This window comes from Ipomoea nil, unplaced genomic scaffold, assembly GCF_001879475.1.
Source record: "Ipomoea nil cultivar Tokyo-kokei standard unplaced genomic scaffold, Asagao_1.1 scaffold0256, whole genome shotgun sequence".
In the NCBI taxonomy this organism is placed as follows: domain Eukaryota; kingdom Viridiplantae; phylum Streptophyta; class Magnoliopsida; order Solanales; family Convolvulaceae; genus Ipomoea; species Ipomoea nil.
In genome coordinates, this window is record NW_017616684.1 from 295,342 (window position 1) to 317,344 (window position 22,003).

The following is a 22,003-nucleotide window of genomic DNA, read 5'->3' on the forward strand; positions in this document are numbered from 1 at the left end:
CAACACAAATAATTTATTTCTACTATTAAAATATAACAATAGTTTATTTGTTGAATATGGGCATTTGAAACATTTGTTAAGTGGCAATTATGCAAATAGAACAAGTCGACGATATTGTCCCAGTGCCCATATGGGAAAAATATTCCGATATGATGAATAATTTAGCGCACAATGCTTCATAAATACTCCCGAAATTTCCTGAAATTTACAAATTTTATTATTATTAACTATTACTCAAAATTTAATCTAATATCAGCTAACACACCGAATGATTATTAATTAGTTTATAGGCCTCCCACACCACACAAAGCTAGGAATCATTTTACTCAAATGGATAAACGAAAATAATGACAAACTATATTATATACCAAAAATTAAAATACTAGAGAGCAACACGTTTTAATTCAATTTTATATTCTCTAATTATGATTACTTGATGAAGGGAAAAAAAGCATTAACACCGATACCAAATAGTCACATCATGGAGTATTTCTAAAATTAAAGTAGAAATTAAATCCAAAAAAAATTGAAGTAAAAATTAAACCCAAAAAAAATTGAAGTGAAAATTACATAAATCCTTAATATGATGAGAGTGTATATATCCGAGCTCCGTAATAATAATAATTAGTGTTGTGGGTTAAAGTACAAAAGTTTGCAACGAATTGAAATTAAATGTTTGAAAGATGATTTATTAATTTTATCTTAATTTCTAATGTTTATTCAAATATTGAAATGCAAATTAAAGAAAAAGAGAGTAATATACCTGTTGAGGGAAGTCTCCATCATCCATCTGTGAATTTATCAATACTCTGATTCCTCGGTGAATCGGTGTTGGATCTATTTCTGCCTGATTTTCGCCATACCAAATATATATTTTGATTAAAACAAAAATACCAATAAAAATGGAAAAAAAAAAACACGCATTTTTCACCATTAGCTTATAGGATTTGTCATTTCAACATTCAAGTAATATTTTAAAACTAATTTTTATTCAATTTGATAAGAGTCCAAAAAAAGTTTATACTGACCTGGCCAGCTGCAATAAGAGCTAACAGAGCCCAAGAAGTATGAACCAAATGTGATCGATTGTCTTCAAGGTTTGTGTACACCTAATAAGCAGACATAAGTTTTAAAAAACCAAAATTCATGTAAGAATAATAGCAATATGTATATATAAAATAAGAATTAAATGAGAATCACTTTTTCTGTGTGAACATATACGAACTATCTATTGTGCAACTTGTAATACTTGATTTTTCATTCATGCATAAATGATTCTGCAACTTGAAAACTCGTATTTCAGTAACTACTTACTTTTGTATTTTGGGATGTGCAACTTGTAATATCTGATTATGTAACTTCTAATTTTACGATTGTGTAACAATCTGTAATGCCTGATTGTACAACTCCTAAAGCCTAATTGTGTAGTTTGCATGTTCACACGGGAGTAGTGGTTCTCATTTTTATCCGGCCTATATATATATATATATATATATATATATATATATATATATATATATATATATATTGAAAAAATCGCTAGGCGCCCTCTAGACGTCTGGGACCGCCTTGGGCGCCTAGAATGTCTAGACGCGATTTTTACAACATTGATATATATTGACAGGACCAAAACCACGGCTCCCGTGCAAATATATGCGAACTGTACATACAGGCTTTATAAGTTGCACCGGAGCCGTAGTTTTGATCCAACCTATATATATATATATATATATATATATATATATATATATATATATATATATATATATATATATAATATTCCAAACCTTTTTTGCACTAGATAGATAACTCTCTCCCCACCCCCCATCAGGGAGCTGCTTTGAGAGCAAAAACTGAAAAGCCTTGCGCACTGCAACACTATTCTTGTAATTCTTCCCACAACTGGCTAATGCCTCCACTCCAAACCATGTTCCATATGTGAAGCAATTTCCCCAGCTACCAATCCTAGTAGTTAATAATCACAATTTCCAATTATTATTATAATTATAAAAGGTTTAATTCATTTTATTAAAAAGTTACAAAATATATCTTTTAACTTTGTAAGACTACGGTGATTTTAGTCACGAACAGAATTATCGTACCATGATCCATCGGGGTTTTGAACATTTTCGACAAATTCTATGGCTCTTTGGATGCTACTTTTTATTTCATTTTTTCTGTGCTGAGGGTGTAACTTTGTGAACATCAATAGACCCTGAATTGCAGATGAAGTGCACTCCACATACCTGGAAAATACAATTTTATTTTATTTTTTTGTCAAAAAAATATGCCCCATAAAATATTTACCGTAAATAACTCAGAAAGAGTAATTGTATGAATCTTTTTTTTTTTTTAGCGATATTATTGTCCTGGACATTGACTAGAATGGAGAATGAATCTCACGCTCTCTCAATGATAACATCTTCTAAGAACTCCAAAACATTGAGCTTCTGAAATTGAGCAAATAAAAAAAAACAATTATGATCGAGAATATTGTTTATATATAATAGTTTAAAATAAAATATTGCGTTTATTCACTTCTAGTTCTTCGATTATGACTTTTTAGCTTTAGTTATTATTATTATTATTATTATTATTATTATTATTATTATTTTTTTAAGATGTAGTTCAAAATATCATCTAAAATGGCCCTTATATGTAGTAAGCTAAGGGTTATGTTTGATAACATAGTTAGCTTATCAGTTAATTTTGACTTGTTTAGCCACTATTAGATGTTTGATTTGGTTAAACAATTTTGATTAATTAGTTTTTTTATAACAGCTTATTGCTCTAAAACGCTAAAATTCAAAAAAGTTACTCAAAACAGTTTTTTCGATCAGTGTTTTGAGAAAGTCATTTTACATGTAATCAGTTATCAGTTAACAGCTAAATTACCAAACATCTTTCTACAATCAGCTAATGCTATCAACTAGTCAAACACACTAACCCAATCAACTAACAACTATCAACTAACCATTATTTACCAAACACCCTCAAGATGTAGTTTGGTGAAATTCTTTAAAAAAAACTGAGGGCATTTTAGAATAAAATGGAATTCTTTTTAAAGTAAAAAAGTTAAGAATGAAACAAATAAACATTGAAAACTACCAGGACTATGTGGTCTAATGGTATCCGGGTTGGACTTTCATTTAGAAGGTTGTGTGTTCGAGCCTCAGTGGAGGTGTTATTAGCTCTTTGTGTTTCAGTAGGTTGAGAAGTATATGGACAGATACTACAATGTAATAGAGCTAGTAGCATTCAAAAAAAAAAAAAAAAAAAAACATTGAAAACTAATAAAAGTGAAAATATTACTACACTCAAATGATTGAAAGTGAATAAGTTATATATATATATATATATATTCACAATAACATACACAAAAATTACTAATAAAAGATGATTGAATTACCTCAACCCAACGAGGTGCTCGTACTGGCTCCCATGGGTTAAATCCTCCATTAGCATTCTGTCATAAACAATATTTTTTATTTATTTTATTAAATATATAAACTTTATTCATTAAACTAAATTCGATAAAAATTACAAAAAGTTGAACAAAAAATAGTTTACTAAACATATGTGTCATGCATCCCATTTAAAAAAAAAAAAATTATTATTACTTCCAATTGTGGACTAATATGATATAGAAAAAGTCTCCCCGCAAAAAAAAAAAAAAAAAAAAAAAAACTAGACTGATATGATATGTTCATCTAAGATAATTTAATGAATAAGGCTAAAATATAATCTAAGAAAATATGTAGTGTCATTTTAGCAAATAATGCAAAACTTTTGTTTAGCACTGTGATACATTTGAGAGTACGCATGTGGATAATTAAGAGTGGACTTAATTAAGATCTGTAAAGAGTAAACTCTAATTTTTTTTTTTTTGAAAGGAGTAAACTCTAATTTGTTTACACTATAATGTGCACTCATATGTTATGGCACAACAAACTTAAATGCATTATTGGTACAGATTGATTACACTATCAGTTGATGCACTATCAAACTTTATCCAATGAACATCCAAAGTTCATAAAAACTATAAAAATATTACTGCATTTTTTTAAAAAAAAATTTTCAACCTTGTCTATTAGATCATCCAAGATGGACGGTAGAAAATTGACCAAAATCTCAAAGCCACATCCCCCTCCCCCCAAAGTTGGTCTTATAAGAATTTGAAGAAAAATTATTACCTGTAGGGACAAAACAACATTCACAGCATCGTACAAACGTTGTGTCTCAATTTTTTCACCAACGAGTTCGGTAGGCATTTGCGAAAACCTAAGTGCAACCTATAATATAATAGTAATGGAGAAAAAAAAAAAGAGAAAAAAGTAAGAAGAAAATCGAAGCCAATATTTTCTTTTACTGGATGTGAATAATGTGATAGATTGTTGAGCATCATATTTATGTGTGTACATGCACAAAATCATAACTTTGAAGTATTAGTTGAGATGTAACACATTTATCTTTGATTTCGTATTAGTACAGTGTCATATTTATATTCCTCATTTATGTTCATATTTTTTAATGCTAATCATTTTATACATTGTACTTTTAGAGTTATACTATATAATTTTTTGGACAAAAATATTCCTATCATTATAACTTCCGTTATTTTTTCCATCATTATTACCATGCACATGCATCCACCATATATTTTCTTATATTCTTTAATGATCAATAATAATATTTGTAGACATTATGTATTAGATTATTATAATAAATAAATTTGATTTTATATAATTTAAATTAGTAAGAATTTGTTAACTATTTTTAAAAAATATATATAAATATTGGGCATATGTTTATGCGCATCGCGAATAGAAAAGACTATATATATATATATATATATATATATATATATATATATATATATACCAATAGGCCTTCGGCTGTGCAATCTGAGACTTGCAAATCCTGGTCTCGCATTGAGAATGTCCATGCCCCTTTGTTGCTGTGTCGATACTTGGCACCAAAATTGCCAGGAGGATTGTTCCTAATCTGGATTATAGGATCAAACGTTTATTACTACTTCAAAAATTATAACTAATAACGAATACATAATTTTATTTCCTTATACTTATGTAGCAGACAACGATATGTACAATTTGATGGCAGGATGCTGAATTCGGCTATTTGGGCTGCGGCCCAACAAATAATACAAATAGTCATATATATATATATATATATATATATATATAGAGAGAGAGAGAGAGAGAGAGAGAGAGAGAAAGTTGATCAAATGAAAAAGGAACTAACTTGAGAAGCATTCAAAAATTGATGTGCCTTCTTAAGTGTTGGCCAATATTCTTCTGCAAGATTACTGGACAAAAGTGCTCGGACGGAAAACGATAAATCCCACATTTGGCTTCCAAAGCTCTGCACTTAATTTTTTTTTCAATAATGTTATCATCCAATTGACAGTAACAATATATAGGCGTCGTTTGGTAAATGATTGTTAGCTGATTGAATTAATTAGAGGATATAACTAGTTGATAACATTAGCTGATTGTAGAAAAGTGTTTGGTAAATTAGCTGTTAGTTAGTTCATAGCTGTTTGGTATAATTTCTTTTCTCAAAAAGCTAATTAAAAAAGTTGCTTTTGAGTAACTTTCTGAATTTTAACATTTTAAACCAAGTCAAACAACTAAATGTGGTCAAATTAAATAAGCCAAAATTGACCTATAGGCTAAGTATTTTAGTTTGTCTCAAGCCCTAGACCTCCCACATAAGGAAGCAACCAGATACCAATAAACCACAATGTCCTTGGTAATCTTTATTGTCTTTTCGATCATCACAACAACATGTAATGATAATGATAATGGTAATAATAATCCAGCACAGCACATATTAGTTTAACTCACTTGTCCAGTCGACAATATTTGGGGAAGAGACTAAGCTAGGTTTGAAACTCGACAATGATATGACAGAGTAAGGATTATTCTCAAACTGGGCAATGATCCGTTTACATCATCCCAAATATATGTCGGCCAGAGTGTGGGGTCCATGAAGACCTTTGGAGTTGAGAATTCAACCTTTTGGAGAAGATAATAATGGTAATAAACTAATAATAACCTGAATTTTCATGCCATCTTCTGCTACCCAGAAGTAATCCGGGATACGAGCAAGATGCCTTTTAAATGCCTCACAATTGGGTTCCTCATCCCAACAAGGAATTATGCAAAGAGCCTTCAAAAGTAAACAACAAATTAAAGGACATTATTATAAACTTTTTGATAATTAAAAAAAAAAAAAAAAAAAAAAAAAACTCTTTTTGGTCCTCAAGTTACCTTTGGTACATTGCCTATACAAAGGTAATTGGTGCTTTCATCCTCGTAATGAATATAGTCCATTATCGCCTTGAGGGCTTTCTCTCTTATCTTTGAAAATGGCCAAATTCTTAGGGCAGGCTCAACAATGTGGTGATAAAACCCATAGATATAATAGGGCATTGTATTGGGTGGATAATTTATATCTTCCTAAAAATCCACAAAATTGTCAACTCATTTTTAAAAATCAAATTTTATGCAAATTTAGTGAAGTAACAAATTTACTTTTAGTATAAAATATTATAGAAAAATAACACATCACCTTAGCACACTCGAAGCGAAAATTGTTCCAGTTAATATTGTTGTAAGGTTGCGTATAGATTTCTTGTCTTAAAGAGAGAACCACTTCAGTTAGTGGTCCAACGAACCTCCTCCCATATAAATACGTCATGGGAACGAAAGTGAGGCGATTATAGCACATAAAATTACCTGCATTTTATTATCCAAAAAAGAATGTGAGAAGACAAAAAAATGCTAGCATTTATGAATATTTATAAGTTTTTTTTTGAAAGCAATATTTATAAGTTGAAAATAGAATAATATTGTAATTATTTTACCTGGATGGATAGGGAAACGCTTGGGAAGAAGCATTAATTCTGGGGGATAAGGATTACAACCATCCCACTCGTATACCCCCACTACCTATAATAATATGTTTGATTAAAATAAGAAAAATAATATAATTCTTCTTGCAATGCAATATCAAGAAATGAAATTATGTGATCGAGGAAAGGTTTTTGTTTTTTAATGAACAAAATGATAGTTAGTTAATCACATATTACAGGGATGAATAATCTCTAGTCAAAAATCAAAATGTACAAATGGTACGGTTAGATAAAATAGCATTTGGCATAGGAGCTAGTTTAGCTCACTGGTTTAATAAGCAGTATTTTAGAAAGAGATTAAAGACCGATACTTGAAAGAGGCAGTGTGGGAATTATGCTCAAAGTGGGCAAATCTTCCTTGGCTAAAGACTAAACCTTTGACATGAATTTTTGACTATTTCAATTAAAAGTTGTAAAGCTCGAACCCACAACCTCTCATATGAGATAACAACTTGGCATGGGAATTATGCTCAAAGTAGGCAGATCCTCATTGGCTAAAGCCTAAACCTTTGGCATGATTTTTGGCTATTTCAACTAAAAGTTATAAAGCTCAAACCCACAATTTTTCGAGAACAACTTGGTATCACTAGACCACAAAGTTTTTTTTTTTGGCTGTCCAAAGGTATCCCTCCAGCCGATAACCAGAAGACTAATCCCCGTTCCTACTGTCAGCACATTAAGTCGTAAAGGATTGGTCAAATGGTTTGTTCCATTCACATGAGCGGGGATCAAACTCCCAACCTCATACTTAAGGAACGAGGTGCTGAACCACCACGCCAACCATATTGGTACTAAACCACAAGGTTATTGGACTTTGACAACTTTTGTAATTATATTATATTATTATAATAGTTGCATAATAAATTCAATATAAAGTGGATTTGACATACAGCAAGCCAGAATTTTCCCCAAGAAGGAATGCCGGTAACACCACCATGGTCAAGAATCCACTTCCGACCCTTAGCCATGGCCATATCTTCTCCATCTTCAGGGCCTTCCCCAAGCAATCGCAACGTCACGTAACTTATTCCTGAACCAAACATGGTGCTAGGCCCCTCTATGTGTAACCCCCAACCTCCATCTTCATTCTTAATCACCAACAAATTTTAAATATAATAATTAAGAAATGTTCAAAAAACCCCCCAAAAAATAAAAATGGAACCCATTTAGAACCTAACCTGGTGATTGTACAGATAACGAATCATCTCTTTCTGGTGTTCCGAGGTTAGAACAGTGTCCAGTCCTCCTGTTACATACAAGGCTATAACCTGCAGCCAAGGCTTCATATTTAGTTAAACAAAAAAAAAAAAAAAAAAAAAAAAAATTCTATCTTACATGAAAGGTAAAAAATTCTATAGAAAAACTCAATGCTGTAAGGTTTGTTGAAAGAAAAGAAGAAAAAGCAGATAGAAAAGAAAGAAAGAAAGAATTGAAGTTACAAAGGATGGAAGAAAATAACAAGAGCCGGATGACTCTGTGGGCCAGTGGCCGTCGTTAGCCTGAATCGATGAGTAGAAGATGATAGCCCTTCTAAGTGTACTTGTAATTGCTTCTTCTGTGATACTCTCTCCTTCTTTCACCTTAATGGCTGCCGGAATCGGACCACATTCATTTTCCTTCTTAAACTGTAATAATAATATATCAATCAATGCATTATAACCACCATATTTTGTATACTGAAAAATAATGTACATTCAGTACAAAAGTAATGTACTTTTAGTATATTAAAAATGTACATTGCATTTAAGGAATGTACATTATTTGTGTACTGAGTATATACTATATTATATAATGTACATTCAGAAACATACACAAATAATGTACATTTAGTATATTAAAAATGTACTTTTTATTATAGTCCACATGTCACTGTGTGGACCATGGTCCACACAATAATTGTTGGGGCGGAAGATCCTAAAGGGCCAAGTCCAGTAATTGGTCGTTAATAGTAGTAGTGCCAAATTGCCAATGTATGCTGGCCAGTTCCACCACGAGTTGAAACTTTTGTGGGCTTTAGCGAGCCGGCCTACGGGCTCTTCAAAAAGTAAACTTTTGGAAAGTTTGCGGGTTAGCCCACAATCTGGGCTACGTAGCCTGCCAACCCGCATGAGCTAAAAATTTTAGGGTTTAACTTGCCCCTTTGTGGGGCGGTTTAGGGATGGTACACGGGTTTCCGCTCATTTTGCCACCTCTAGTTAAGAGATTGTTGGGCAGAGACTTAAAATGCAAGTCTAACACTTTGTCATTCCAAAATGTGACAGTACCAGTTACCTGCAATCGCATTAGTAGATCGGAACTTTGCTGAAATTTGAATCTATTCCTCTTGAAGTCGGCACGTAGCATTTCGACTTGGGCTCTCTCCTCCGGCGTTCCGGCGTCGGGATCGAATTCCCAGTGTTGTCTTCCGATGAAATTGTTGGTGCTGGTGAGTAGTGGGTCTTTCCCTTCAGCTATCCTTAGCTTCCACATTTTTACTGCACATATAGATCACAGCCTTGTACATTAGCTAGGCAACAAAAAAAATGTTTTTTTTTTCTTAAATAAAAAATTGCACCAGTTAAGTTAGTGCTTCTCGATCGAAGAAACAATGAGAATTCTCGTACCTTAAAGAATTTTGGAGATTGTTGGATTATATTGTGTTGATCGAATTGATGACTAATGATATATATATAGTTGTTGGAGAAAGGTTGGACTTAGGCATTTGGTTTGGCAATTTTTTAGTTGGCAATTTATTATCGATGACTCCAAACGAATGCCTATTTTCCTGCCGTTTACTCGAATTTTTGTACTAAACACAAAAATTGCATGCATACTCCATCTCCATGCATGACGTACTATATATCGCAACTTTTTGCTATAAGTTTTTGTTACCGAGAGAGTTAATTCTCAAAATGGTCCTCCGATTATGATCTTTTTTTTTTTTTTTTTTTTTTAAATTGGTTTCTTCACTTTTAATTGCATCCAAAGTGATCCTCTTACTATTGAATTTTAAGCCAAAATAGTAATCCGTTAACTTTGGTGTTAAGTGGGTGTTAAAATAAAGGAAAAGGAACAATTTATATTGTTTGTTGTTTAGACCTTTGACCAGCTCATTTAAAAAAAAAAAAAAAAAAAAGACTTGACTAGCCACTACTTGCAATGCAGTACTCAAAAATAAAAAATAAACTTGACTAGCCGATTTCTTTCCAGCGAAACAATTACCCCAAATCTTCAAATTAAACAATAAACCTATTTTCCCATTCTTCCCAGCGAAACGATTCTGCCAAACCAACACGAAAAAAAATTAATAATCAGGGCGCATTTTTAAAAAGGGGAAAATATGTTTCATGTCGGTCGCAATTTGGCAGAATCGTTTCGCTGGGAAGAAAGAGAAAATATGTTTATTGCTTAATTTGGGTATTTGGAGTAATTGTTTCGCTGGAAGAAATCAACTGGTCAAGGTTTTTATTATTATGATTTTTATTTAAAAAAATGAGCTGGTCAAAGGTCTAAATAACAAACAATATAAATTGTCACTACCTTTTGCCCTTCATTTTAACACCCACTTAACACCAAAGCTAATGGATGGCCATTTTGACTTAAAATTCAATAGTCAGAGGACCACTTTGGGTGCAATTAAAAGTCAAGAAATTAATTTGAGAAAATGCTATAGTCGGAGAACCATGGGAATTAACTCTTACAGATATGATAATTTGTACCAATCTCAACCTAGTTACACGGCTGGAAGGAAAGGGGGAAATGGAGTTGCCCCTCCCCTTATATATCATGGTGGCATTTTTGTAAATATTTCTAATTTTGGATGTGCACTGGACAAGTTTAAGAGTATATAACAGTGCACTAATATTTGAAAAAGAGTGAACCAAAATTTGTTGTAATGGAAGTTGTACTAATATGTTATAATGTAACAATGTTGGTCCCGAGCAAGTAAAAGTCTAGAAAGAAGAGAAGTTTGAATAGACTTTTTAAACTTTTTTACGTAAATAAAAATTATCAAAGTTGTTTTATAATGGAAGTCTTAAACATGTTAAAGTTTGATAGTAGCTTGTTTGGGTTTGCTTGGTAAAGTGTATGATGAAGATATGTGTCTGTGATTTGGATCGGTTGCAAGCAAAGTAAAGAGAGTAAGGAAAGAGATAATGAGACAATGTTTTTATGGTCATTTGTGAAATCCTTACTCCACATTTCTCCTTTTAACTCAAAGGAAGATTTCACTAGAGTTTAATAATTATAAATAATAATTAGATAATGATAATTACAAAAAATAGTCAATAAAAATAATAGTAAAATTAATATTTAATTATCTAGATAGTAATAATAATAATAAATTAATAACAACAATAATAATAATAAATAAATTCTATATATAATAAAGCCATATGGTCTTGTGAAAATTAAATGGTGATAATCAACATTTAATTTTCACAAGACCATAATAATATTGTTATTGTGAAAATTAAATGGTGTCAACATTTAATTTTTCACAAGACCATAATAATATTGTTAATTATAATAACAATAATAATAATAATAATTGTAACAATAATAATGATAATAATTTCTACTGACAGTTTCTAATATATATATATATATATATATATATATATATATATATATATATATATATATATATATATATATATATATATATAATTATTTATTTATATTTCAATTTCTACTGGCAAATTATTGTGTGAACGATGGTCCACATAATTGTATGGATCATGAATATCAAATACATTTTTAATATATTAAAAATATATTATTTTTATATTTAAAGTACCTTACATACATATATAATGTACCCTTAGTAGATTTAAAATATACTTTTTATTGCATGCAACCCCAAAGTTCATAAGTTTGAAATTAATATATGGCATAGCTAGGCGGCCTAATATTTAAGATTGTCAATGTGCATATTGAGGACTACGGAGACAAAGATGTGTTATTCGTGGATTCATCGGATACTATCCAACAACACTCTCCAACTTAATTGACGTGAAGTAGGCTTAGTAACATTAAGATTATATTCTCGAATTATTAGTTCTCATCTTTTATTAATTACACACTTAATTCGATAGTATTTGGAAGAAAAAATCAATGTTCGAACTAAGATTGTGATTTTGGTCTTTAAAGGTCAATTGTATGTTGCTACATCTAGAGTTAGAAATCTCAAAGGTCTAAAAATTTTGATCCGCGGTGACTCTAAAATTGTAATTCAATTACTATTGTAGTTTACTAAGTACTTAAAAATTGTAATATTAAATACTATGTACTAAATTTTTAATATAGTTTAAGATTTGTAGTAATTACCCACCTTAAATATTATTTTAATTGTAAATATATTTATGTTCATAATTTTATCATAGGAATTCACACATAATAATTATTAAATAACAAAAATTTTATATATGAATAAATCTCATATAGGGTATATTTTTATAACATATTTTCCGTGCATCGCACGGGACAAATACTAGTAAATAAATAATAACAATAAAAACAACTCCCTTATGAAAACAACATATTAAAAATAAAGACAATTAAATTTATTAAACCCAATAACAATAAATTATTAATTAACATAATTATCTTTAAATGATTCTACTTTATTAGTAAAGTTTATTAGGGCCTTAATTAAGTGGTGCAAGTTGACTAGGCTTATTAAGTGGTCTGGTTGGACTTAATAACTAGTAGTTGTTAGTCAACCAAACTCTGTGCCTAATATAACCTGGATTGATGGGATACAGGATTATGGATTAGATAGCACATTCAGTTACGGTACTCAGACCGCTCAGTAGACACCAATACACCATCTAGGGTTCTGAGTCAGGTCTGAGGCAAAACATGGCTGACGGTCTATCGTTAAGAGGCAACACAACAGGAACATCAACTATGGCTGGAGATCTACATGGCTACGCTTCCGCTATCATACGAGGTCAGGTTTCTCGTATACTATGGTTCATATAGTTAGACTATTGTATATCTAACATTTGGTAAAGAAGTAGATTTATCATATTTATTAATTGAAAAATGCTTTCTTCCCCTCCAATATTTTCTTTCCTAGTGTACTTGTGACTTTCACTCATTGAGTATCATGAATTGGTTGCCTCACCACTTATTAAAAAAATTTAGTTACCAATTAGATATTGTCAAGTCATAATGAATGAATTGGAGAAGAAAAATATTAGGAGTCTCTTGTATTACTCTTATTAATTTTCATTCAAACAGTACATTATTTATATTTGATGTATTAAATTTTTGTTTTTGTTTTTAAAGAGAAGTGAATGAAAAAGTAACAAAGCTTTGTCATTGCACTCTTCAAATTGATTCGATATTAATTATATATATATATATATATATATATATATATATATATATATATATAGAAAAAATTAAAAAAATGTTGATCAACACGACAACACTTGTGTCATGTTATACTTGATACAAACACTGAAGTGTACCTAGTTGTTTTTGATATTGTCAGTATTGATGTCAACAATATTCAATACAACGACTTGCAACATTTGTGTGGTTATAACACTTATAACTTGATGCTAGTTCTTGTAACTTAGTTCGTTAGAGTATTGTCTTATGAGCGGAAAGTCGCGAGTTTCAAGCCTAATCAAGACCAATTAAGTAAAAAAGTATTACAAAATGTAATGTAATATTTAGAGTTCATTTGGAAACTTGGAAAATATTTTTCAGAAAATATTTTACTTTTTTGGTTTTTGTTTGAATGTCAGCAAACTGGTGGTCCGACTAAAAATTCAGGAATTTTTTTTTTGCCAAATTATACTTTTTTTCCTGTTGAGCAAAATGAAAATTTTCTTTTGACTTTATTTTCTTTGAATATTCAAACACTAGATCGAAATTCTGAAAAATGAGTTATGGATGTCAGATTTTTAGTTTCTAATCGCACCCTTAGTTTAAAAATTGTAGAGTAGGAGAAGCTTTCGTAAATCTTTGTGTCACATTTTTATTAATTTCTCATATTCTTAACAATTATTATACCATTGACCATGATCCACCTCGTAAGGTGGACCACTGACATAAGGTACATTTTTAATATACTGAAGATACATTATTTGTATACTAAAGATTCATTATCAAGTAATGAACCTTCAATATACAAATAATATATCTTTAGTATATTAAAAATATACCTTATGTTAGCGGTCCACCTTACATGGTGGATCATGGTCCACAATGTAATTTAGCTATTCTTAAAGACTTGGCCAAAGAGCCTTTTGGGCTTATCACATTTTTATTAATCTTTCATATGCTTAAATACTTTTAAAAAGTCTTATGGGCTTGATTTTATTCACACTGAAAAATTCTAATCGTAGAGTAAAAGAGACTTCCATAAATCTTTGTGTTACTTATAAAAATCAATTTTTCATATTCTTAAACACTTTGCCAAACAGCTTTTTGGACTTGATTTCTTCATACAGATCGGAAATTAGTATTAACATGAAAGTGACACCATGTAAGTGGTTATTTTGGGGTCATTTGGTTAGTGTGTTGGTTACATGATAATAAATGTATGGTTTTATAGCTTCGTCGGTTAGAGTGTCGGTCTTATGAGTTGAAAGTCGTGGGTTATAAGGTGAAATTAATTACTGCAAGAGCGAAGAAACAAAGTCAGGAGAGACAGAGTCCCAGTACAGAGCACCCTCCTGAGAAACGACTTTAGTAGCTAAGAATGAGCAATAATATTTAACTGTCTACGCAATAAAAATAAAGAGCAAGTAATTAACAAGGCCAGTATAGCCTTACAATCCTCAATAACCACTCCAACATACGATCTAGGTGAGCTCCCCGAGCAATTAATGAAATGATGAAGTGCCAAGCAATCCATGTGAAAGGCTATCGACTCAACCGCACGATCCGTCAACCAAGACAGCGCCTCCTTGCAAGCAAGGGATTCAGCTGTGAGCGCATTTGATAAAAATGGTAGCGGACTGTTTGCGGCAACCAAGAACCGAGCATCTGCCGAGAATAAGACTGCTTCGAAGCACGCCCTGCCCGTATCCGCGAAGAAGGCCGCGTCGAAGAAGTAACGTAACCCATACGAGTGCAGCTGAGGCAGCGGCTGCTGCTGTGTAGGAGGATGAGCCCGTGGCACCGCGGCAGCATCCCATGCGACGATGGCAGTAGCAACACGCCTCCAGACACATGACGGGGGCTGCATACACGCTTCCCATACCGCATCGTTCCTCGCACTCCAACAGTAATTGGGGTTATTTCCTACATTAGTATCAGAAAAATGAGGTCTTAGGAAAATATATTGCCTTATACACACGGCCAGCTAGCGATTCTGGTTTTGTGAGGAAACGTCAAACCTGCTTGCCTAACATGGCCATATTAAAAGCTTGAAGGTCTTTGAAACTCAAACCACCAACAACCTTGGGTTTACAAAGCCTGTCCCAGGCCATCCAATGAATAACACTCCCATTGGCGCCACCCTTGGTCCACCAATACCTGTTCATACATCTTTCAATAGCCATACATAAAGAGTCAGTAAGCAGAAAAACACTCATTGAAAAAGTTGGCATAGACTGTGCTACACTTTTCAAAAGGATCTCCTTGCCTGCCTGAGTTAGTAACTTTTTATTCCATGACCCTATCATTTGCTTAATTTTCTCAATATAAGAAAACACAACCTCTTATTCCCCCCAATAAATGATAGCAAACACAGATATTTTCCAAAATTAGGAACTTGAATAACTCCAAGTATACCCACCACCGCGTCCATATCATCATCTAGTATTTTTACTAAAGCAGACACTAGACTTATCGTAATTAACAGATTGACCTGAGAGGTGCTCATAAGTTTGTAGGCACTACTTAACCACACTTGTTTCCTGTCAATTAGCTTTAAAGAACAATAGGCTATCATCTGCACAAAAAAAAAAAAAAAAAAAAAAAAAAAAAAAAAAGAGAGAGAGATAGTTGGTGCTCTCTTAGCCACCCTACAACCATGGATTAAACCTTGAGCCTGAACATTATGCAAAAGGAGATACAGCTCTTCAACACAAATAATAAATAAGTACGGGGATAGTGGATCCCCCTGTTTTAAGCCACGGGTGGGTGTGAACCCGCCTCCTCTAGAACCATCTACAAGAACATTATAGGAGACAGATGTAACACACAACATAATTAATTCCACCCATCTATTAGCAAACCCCAGAGCCACAAGCATACTACGCAAGAAAGACCATACCATTCCATTTTATCATAAGCTTTAGTCATATCCAATTTCAGAGCCCCCCAACAAATTCTTCCACACTACTTTCTATTTAAATAATGACCCACCTCCGCAGCAATGAGAATATTGTCTGTGATCAACCTATCAGGACTGAAAGCACTCTGGGATTATGAGATCACACCATTTAAGAGAGGCTTCATCCTATTAGCCATCATTTTTTCCGTAATTTTGTAAACCACATTACACAGGGCAATAGGCCTCAAATCAGACGCCAACTCAGGGACCTTCTTTTTAGGAATCAAGATAATATTTGTTTCATTCAGCCCATCTAGGAAGGCTCCAGAATGCAAACACTCAAGCACAAAGGAAGTCACATCACCCCCACCACATCCCAAAAATGTTGGTAAAACCCTGGGTTCATACCATTTGGCCCCAAGAACATCGAGAAGAGGGCTACGTTGACCTCCTCCGCTTCAAAGGGGCGGACTAACATATCATTCTGGGTCTGAGTAATTCTAGGTGGTATGTTATTAAAGAAATCTTTCCCGCCAACAGGCGTACCATTAGATTTAAATATATCCACAAAGTAATCCAAGATCACAGCATTCATAGCATTCTTTCTAACCCACACCCCATTAGAATCCTTAATTCTAGATAAAGTATTCTTACGTGATTATAGTATAATTCTCAAACAAATAATTACCCGGAGTATCGGGTTATCGATCCACAGAGAAGTGGGGCGTATCAAGCACTAGCTACTAATCTATTCTTGTGAAGCTAATCCTAATCATTATCATGGATGGTTGATTAAAATAATTAAAAGAAAACAAAGTAGCAAGTTTGTGAAAACAATAGAGATAATGAGATTTATGGGATTCAAGTATTTAATCACCTAATGTCAATCTAATGTGCAATATTAAATCTAGGTTTAAACAAGTGTGAGAATGCAACAAGGAAAAAGTTACTCCCATAATCTCTAACCTAAAACAAGTGAATATTCGCTCCCACGATATAAACACACAACAACACAAGAACAAGCATTCAAAATAAATTCCTAACTACTACCATCTCCCATGTGTAATAACCAAGAATTAAACTCCCTAACCAATTTGCCCTCTCCCAAGTTGCAACAGTTAAGTGCAATTGTGTGTGCCCTAAATTAGGCCTAACTCCCATTATGACACAAAGAAAACTATGAAACAAGTAACTATGGCCACTAATTACAAGCACCAACAACATAAATTATTGCAACACAAGTATAAAACCCAAATATTAATATATTAAACAATCTGAGAACACAGTCACACAGGTTCATAAATACTTTTTACCCAAGAATCTCTAAGAAAACTTAGCCGCACATGGCTAATATAGAATTCATAGCAACAATAATGAGTTTACAAATAATCAAAGAGAGCACAAGAATAAACCAATCGATTCTCTCAAATCTCCCTAGCTTTCTTCTTGCTTCCCAAGACAACTTGTAGCTCTCAATGCTCCTCTTTCTTGTCGCCAAAACACATCTTGAATGCTCTAGGGTTGAGGGAAAGTGGGGTTTTTATAGTTGAAGCTCAATAGGAATAGATTAGGAAATTTTCACACAACTTTCCAAAATCTCGTCCAGTGACGTAGGTCCGGTTTTCAAGATTATTTTGACCATTTTCCCTTCTGATATAGACTACTTTTATGTCTTTATACGAGTTGTAGCCCTTCGAGTATTCTTTCCAATGGCGCACGAATAACTTCATTTGGATATTCTTAGGCTAAGATATGGTCCAAACACCGAACTGTCGCCAATCTGTGCGCGAATTTTTACTTCTTGCTCTTTTGAAAAGTTATGAAACTTCACTGGAAATTTTCGACGCGTAGAGTTTTTTGCTGAGTCATAGGTTGTAGCCCTTCGAGTTTTCTTTCCAATGCTGCAAGAATCACCTGAATCGGACATTCCTAGAGTAAGATTTGATCAAAATACTAAGGTTTCGCCAAATTCAGCGGGAATTACAACTCTTTGGTCTTTTGCTCCACTTTTCCCTTGTTTTGTTCTTGTGATCAAATCCATTGAAAGTACCACTCTTTGGCTCTCTTTGAAGCATTTTAGCCACCTCCTTAGCTTTACATTGACTTTGTTTTGGCTCCAAACTCGTCCTAAAACTTCCCGTGCTTTTGCAATTGATCTACAATGGTTCCAAAACACTAACCGTAAAACATTCAAATCAAGTGTAAAACCATGTCTTAATGAGAAAACAAGAGAATGTGCATTTAAAGTAACCCTTCATGAATGTAAACCCCACAAATAGATTCAAACCAATACTAGAAACATGTACAATTAGGCTCACATCATTACACTTACGGGAAGAAGCATACCTATGATAGAACTTTGGCATCGGGGCTCTCTGTCTCCAATAGATATCCTGCTGTGCCTCAAGTTGATTCAACTAAGCTTCAACAATTTGATAATCGGCTAAAGAAGCCGCATCAATGTGGCCTCGTAAGGCTAAGAGTTTCGCACACAACAACTTGATCTGCTTACCAAACATATGAAAATGATCACCCCCACTCCTATAAGCGATCACCAGTCAGCCTCACACTATCCAAAAAGCTGCCACCACACCTATCACCCCAAGCCTGCTCTACTACACCACGAAACCCAGCATCCAGCAACCAGGCCATCTCAAAACAAAAACCCTGGTTCCCACCCCCATCCCGTCCCATTGAATCGGCTATACCAAGGAAAAGGGCTGAATGGTCTAAGGTACGAGTCAGTAAGTTCACCACCCTAGCATCCTCCAGCATGCCACGCCAAACACTGGTTGCTACCACTCTATCTAACTGCTCCTCCACCCAAGCATCAGTACCACTACCCCGCTCCCAAGTAAACGGGTAACCATCCGTGGGCAACTATAACAGGCCACACTCGTCAAGTGTCTCCCCAAAGCTGCGTAGAAGACTCTTAGGGTGTGACACCCTCCCACGCGTCTCAGACTAATAGACGAGATCATTAAAATCACCAATAACAACCCAAGGAAGAGACAAACGTATAACAAGAAGCCTTAACAGATCCCATGAGTCCTGTCTCCTACTCCTCTCCAGGTACCCATAAAAACACGACATACGACATGCTCCAGACCATCCAAACACACCTTCACATCCACATGATTCCTAGAATAACTAATGAGCCTAGCCATATTATTTTTCCTCCACAACAACGCCAAACCTCCACTCAAACCTACACAGTCTACATAGAACAAATCATCGAAACCAAGCTTGACCCATAATCGCACTACATTATCACGTTTCACCTTAGTTTCCATCAAGAACACAAAGTCGGGTTACTTACAGGACACCATGTCCACCACTTCGCGAACTGTTCGTAGATTGCCCAAGCCACAACAGTTCCAGCTTAAGGTACTCATGAGGACGGGCTGGCTTGGGAACCAGAACTCGCAATGGAAAAGTTTTTTGACATGTCTGAAATTGCTACATCAAACAGAACTTAAAAGAGTTCCCTAACATGCCACAAAAGAAGCAAAAAGTATGCAATCTTTCGTACTTGAACGACACCCAGCATGTGATCTTGTCCCGTTTTAGCAGCTTCATGCGTCGCTTAAGGGGTCTCAACATAGGTACTGAGACCCGAATTCGGTAGAAAGCCCTCCACGGAGCACCCGTGAACCGGTTATCACAGCGCACAAAAAAACCAATGAAATTCCCAACCTACTCAAGGATAATATCAGACGTATACCCCATAGGGAGATCATGGCACTGGACCCACATATCCACCGAATCCAACACCACCTCACCGGGCATAACCCCATCCTAAACCTGCTTACAAACCAAAGTAAAGTTATCAAAAGACCAAGGTCCCTCCTCAAGGACGCGTTCCATGTCGATTCTATGACAAAACACAAACAAGAATAGGTTTGGTTGCAGCTATGAAATTTGGACACCATTGACCGGCTACCACACAGACACCATGACCTGCCGCATGAACTACTCCACCTTCACTAGTTTGGTAGTCGAGAAACGTCCGACTACTGTCCACGCCTCCTCCACACCATCCACCGCCCCTGCCTCGTCACCTACGGGCTCGAAGGCAACTTCCTCCTCCTCCTTAAACACCATGTCAGCCCAGCGTGCGGTAACACCTTCAAATGTTGACGCTACTGCCATACGCGAACCAGACATGAAAATTGGGCGTCGCCTGGAGAGAAACCGACGAGAGACGCCGGAGAAACCATAAAAAACATCAGAAAACCTAGAAAACTAGGAGAAAAACCAGAAATCCTAGACACATGCTAGAGAGAGAATTTTGACTTGAATCGTAAAGTCTTTGGATTTATTTATAAAGAAAATTAGCATTAACATGAAAATGACATGTATGTGATTGTTTTAGGTTAGTTAGATATTTATTATTAACATTATTATAATTGTTTGGTCTTGTAGCTCAGTTGGTTAAAGTGTTGGTCTTATGAGCCGAAAGTCGTGAGTTCAAGCCCCACCAAAACCAATTTAAAATATATAAATGTAATGTATATATGTATATAAGGTATTAGAACATAGTTCTAACCCAAGAAATTATCAAATACTTGGCCAAAAGTTTTTTGGACATAACTTTATTTAAAAAGAAAATTAGCATCACATCCTTTAGAAAAAAAAAATAGCATTACATGAAAATGACATGTGAGTGGTTATTTATTATCAACATTATATTAGTACAAATGTTTGGTTTTGTAGCTCAATTGGTTAAAACATTGGTCTTATGAGCTAAAAGTCGTGGGTTCAAGCTCTACTAAGACCATTTTGAAATTAAAAAAAAAAAAAAGAAGAAGATGAAATTAGCTTAGCATTAACATCAAAATGACATGTAAGTAGTTAGTGTGTAGGTTTTTAATTATCAAAATATATGATTAGCTCAGTTGGTTAGCGTGTCGGTCTTAAGAGTCAAAAGTTGAGTTCAAGCCGAGAAAATTAACATTAATATGGAAATGACATGTAAGTGGTTATTTAAGGTTAGTTAGTTATTTATTATCAACAGTATTACAAATGTTTGGTCTTGTAGCTCAGTTGGTTAGAGTGTAGGTTTTATGAACTGAAAGTTGTGGGGTCAAACCTTACCAAGACCAATTTGACATATAATAATAATTCTAACTCAAGAAATTGGTTAAAGCGTAACCCCTCGGTGTAACTCAAGAAATTGGTTAAAGGGTAACCCCTCGGTCGGTTGGTTAGAGGAGCCGGAAGTTGTGGGTTGAAGCCCCATCAAGACCAATTTGAAATATAGTTTTTAAAGCCCCCGGAAGTTGTGGGTTGAAGCCCCATCAAGACCAATTTGAAATATAGTTTTTAAAGCCCCACAGAAAATTGGCTTATCATTAACATCAAAATGACATGTAAGTAGTTATTGGGTAGGTTTTTATTTTTATTTTATTTTTTTTATCAACATATATAATTACAAATGTTTGGTTTTTTTTTTATTATCAACATATATAATTGCAAATGTTTGGTTTTGTAGCTCAGTTGGTTAAAGCGCTAATTTTATGAGTTGAAAGTCGTGGGTTCAAGCCCTACAGAAAATTAGCTTAGCATTAGCATCAAAATGACATTTAAGTAGTTATTTTGGGTTAGTGAGTAGGTTTTTTATGATTACAAATGTTTGGTCTTATGAGCCGAAAGTCGTGGGTTCAAGCTCCACAGAAAATTAGCTTAACATTAACATCAAAATGACATGTAAGTAGATATTTTGGGTTAGTGTGTAGGTTTTTTATTATCAACATATATGATTACAAATGTTTGGTCTTGTAGCTCAGTTGGTTAGAGTGCCGATCTTAAGAGTCAAAAGTCGTGAGTTCAAGCTAAGAAGA

The 22,003-nt window shown here is 33.8% G+C and overlaps 1 protein-coding gene and 1 non-coding gene across 2 annotated transcripts; one reads left to right on the forward strand and one right to left on the reverse strand.

The window, feature by feature from the left end:
• Positions 1-12: 12 nt before the first annotated feature.
• Positions 13-9,598, reverse strand: LOC109146994 (lupeol synthase-like). The gene is made up of 19 exons (XM_019294644.1): positions 9,541-9,598; positions 9,209-9,411; positions 8,377-8,562; positions 8,116-8,205; positions 7,828-8,025; positions 6,890-6,974; positions 6,595-6,761; positions 6,294-6,482; positions 6,079-6,192; positions 5,263-5,382; positions 4,882-5,004; positions 4,194-4,292; positions 3,410-3,466; positions 2,404-2,450; positions 2,103-2,246; positions 1,788-1,965; positions 1,029-1,109; positions 764-847; positions 13-198 (listed from the first exon to the last, which is right to left on the reverse strand). The coding sequence occupies exons 2-19, from the start codon at positions 9,404-9,406 to the stop codon at positions 88-90; spliced, it is 2,271 nt and encodes a 756-aa protein (XP_019150189.1). The 5' UTR covers positions 9,407-9,411; positions 9,541-9,598; the 3' UTR covers positions 13-87.
• A 10,977-nt stretch (positions 9,599-20,575) lies between these two features.
• On the forward strand, positions 20,576-20,649 carry TRNAI-UAU. Its single transcript has one exon. It is a non-coding gene; the product is annotated as a tRNA-Ile (tRNA).
• The last annotated feature ends 1,354 nt before the right edge of the window (positions 20,650-22,003 follow it).

Excerpts from the sequence above, each read along its gene's own strand:
- LOC109146994 (XM_019294644.1), bottom strand. The coding sequence starts at position 9,406 with ATGTGGAAGCTAAGGATAGCTGAAGGGAAAGACCCACTACTCACCAGC. Across the intron at positions 1,966-2,102 it reads CAAAACCCCGATGGATCATG|GATTGGTAGCTGGGGAAATT; the intron begins GTACGATAATTC and ends ATTAACTACTAG. Across the intron at positions 1,110-1,787 it reads ATCTATCTAGTGCAAAAAAG|GTGTACACAAACCTTGAAGA; the intron begins GTTTGGAATATT and ends TCTGCTTATTAG.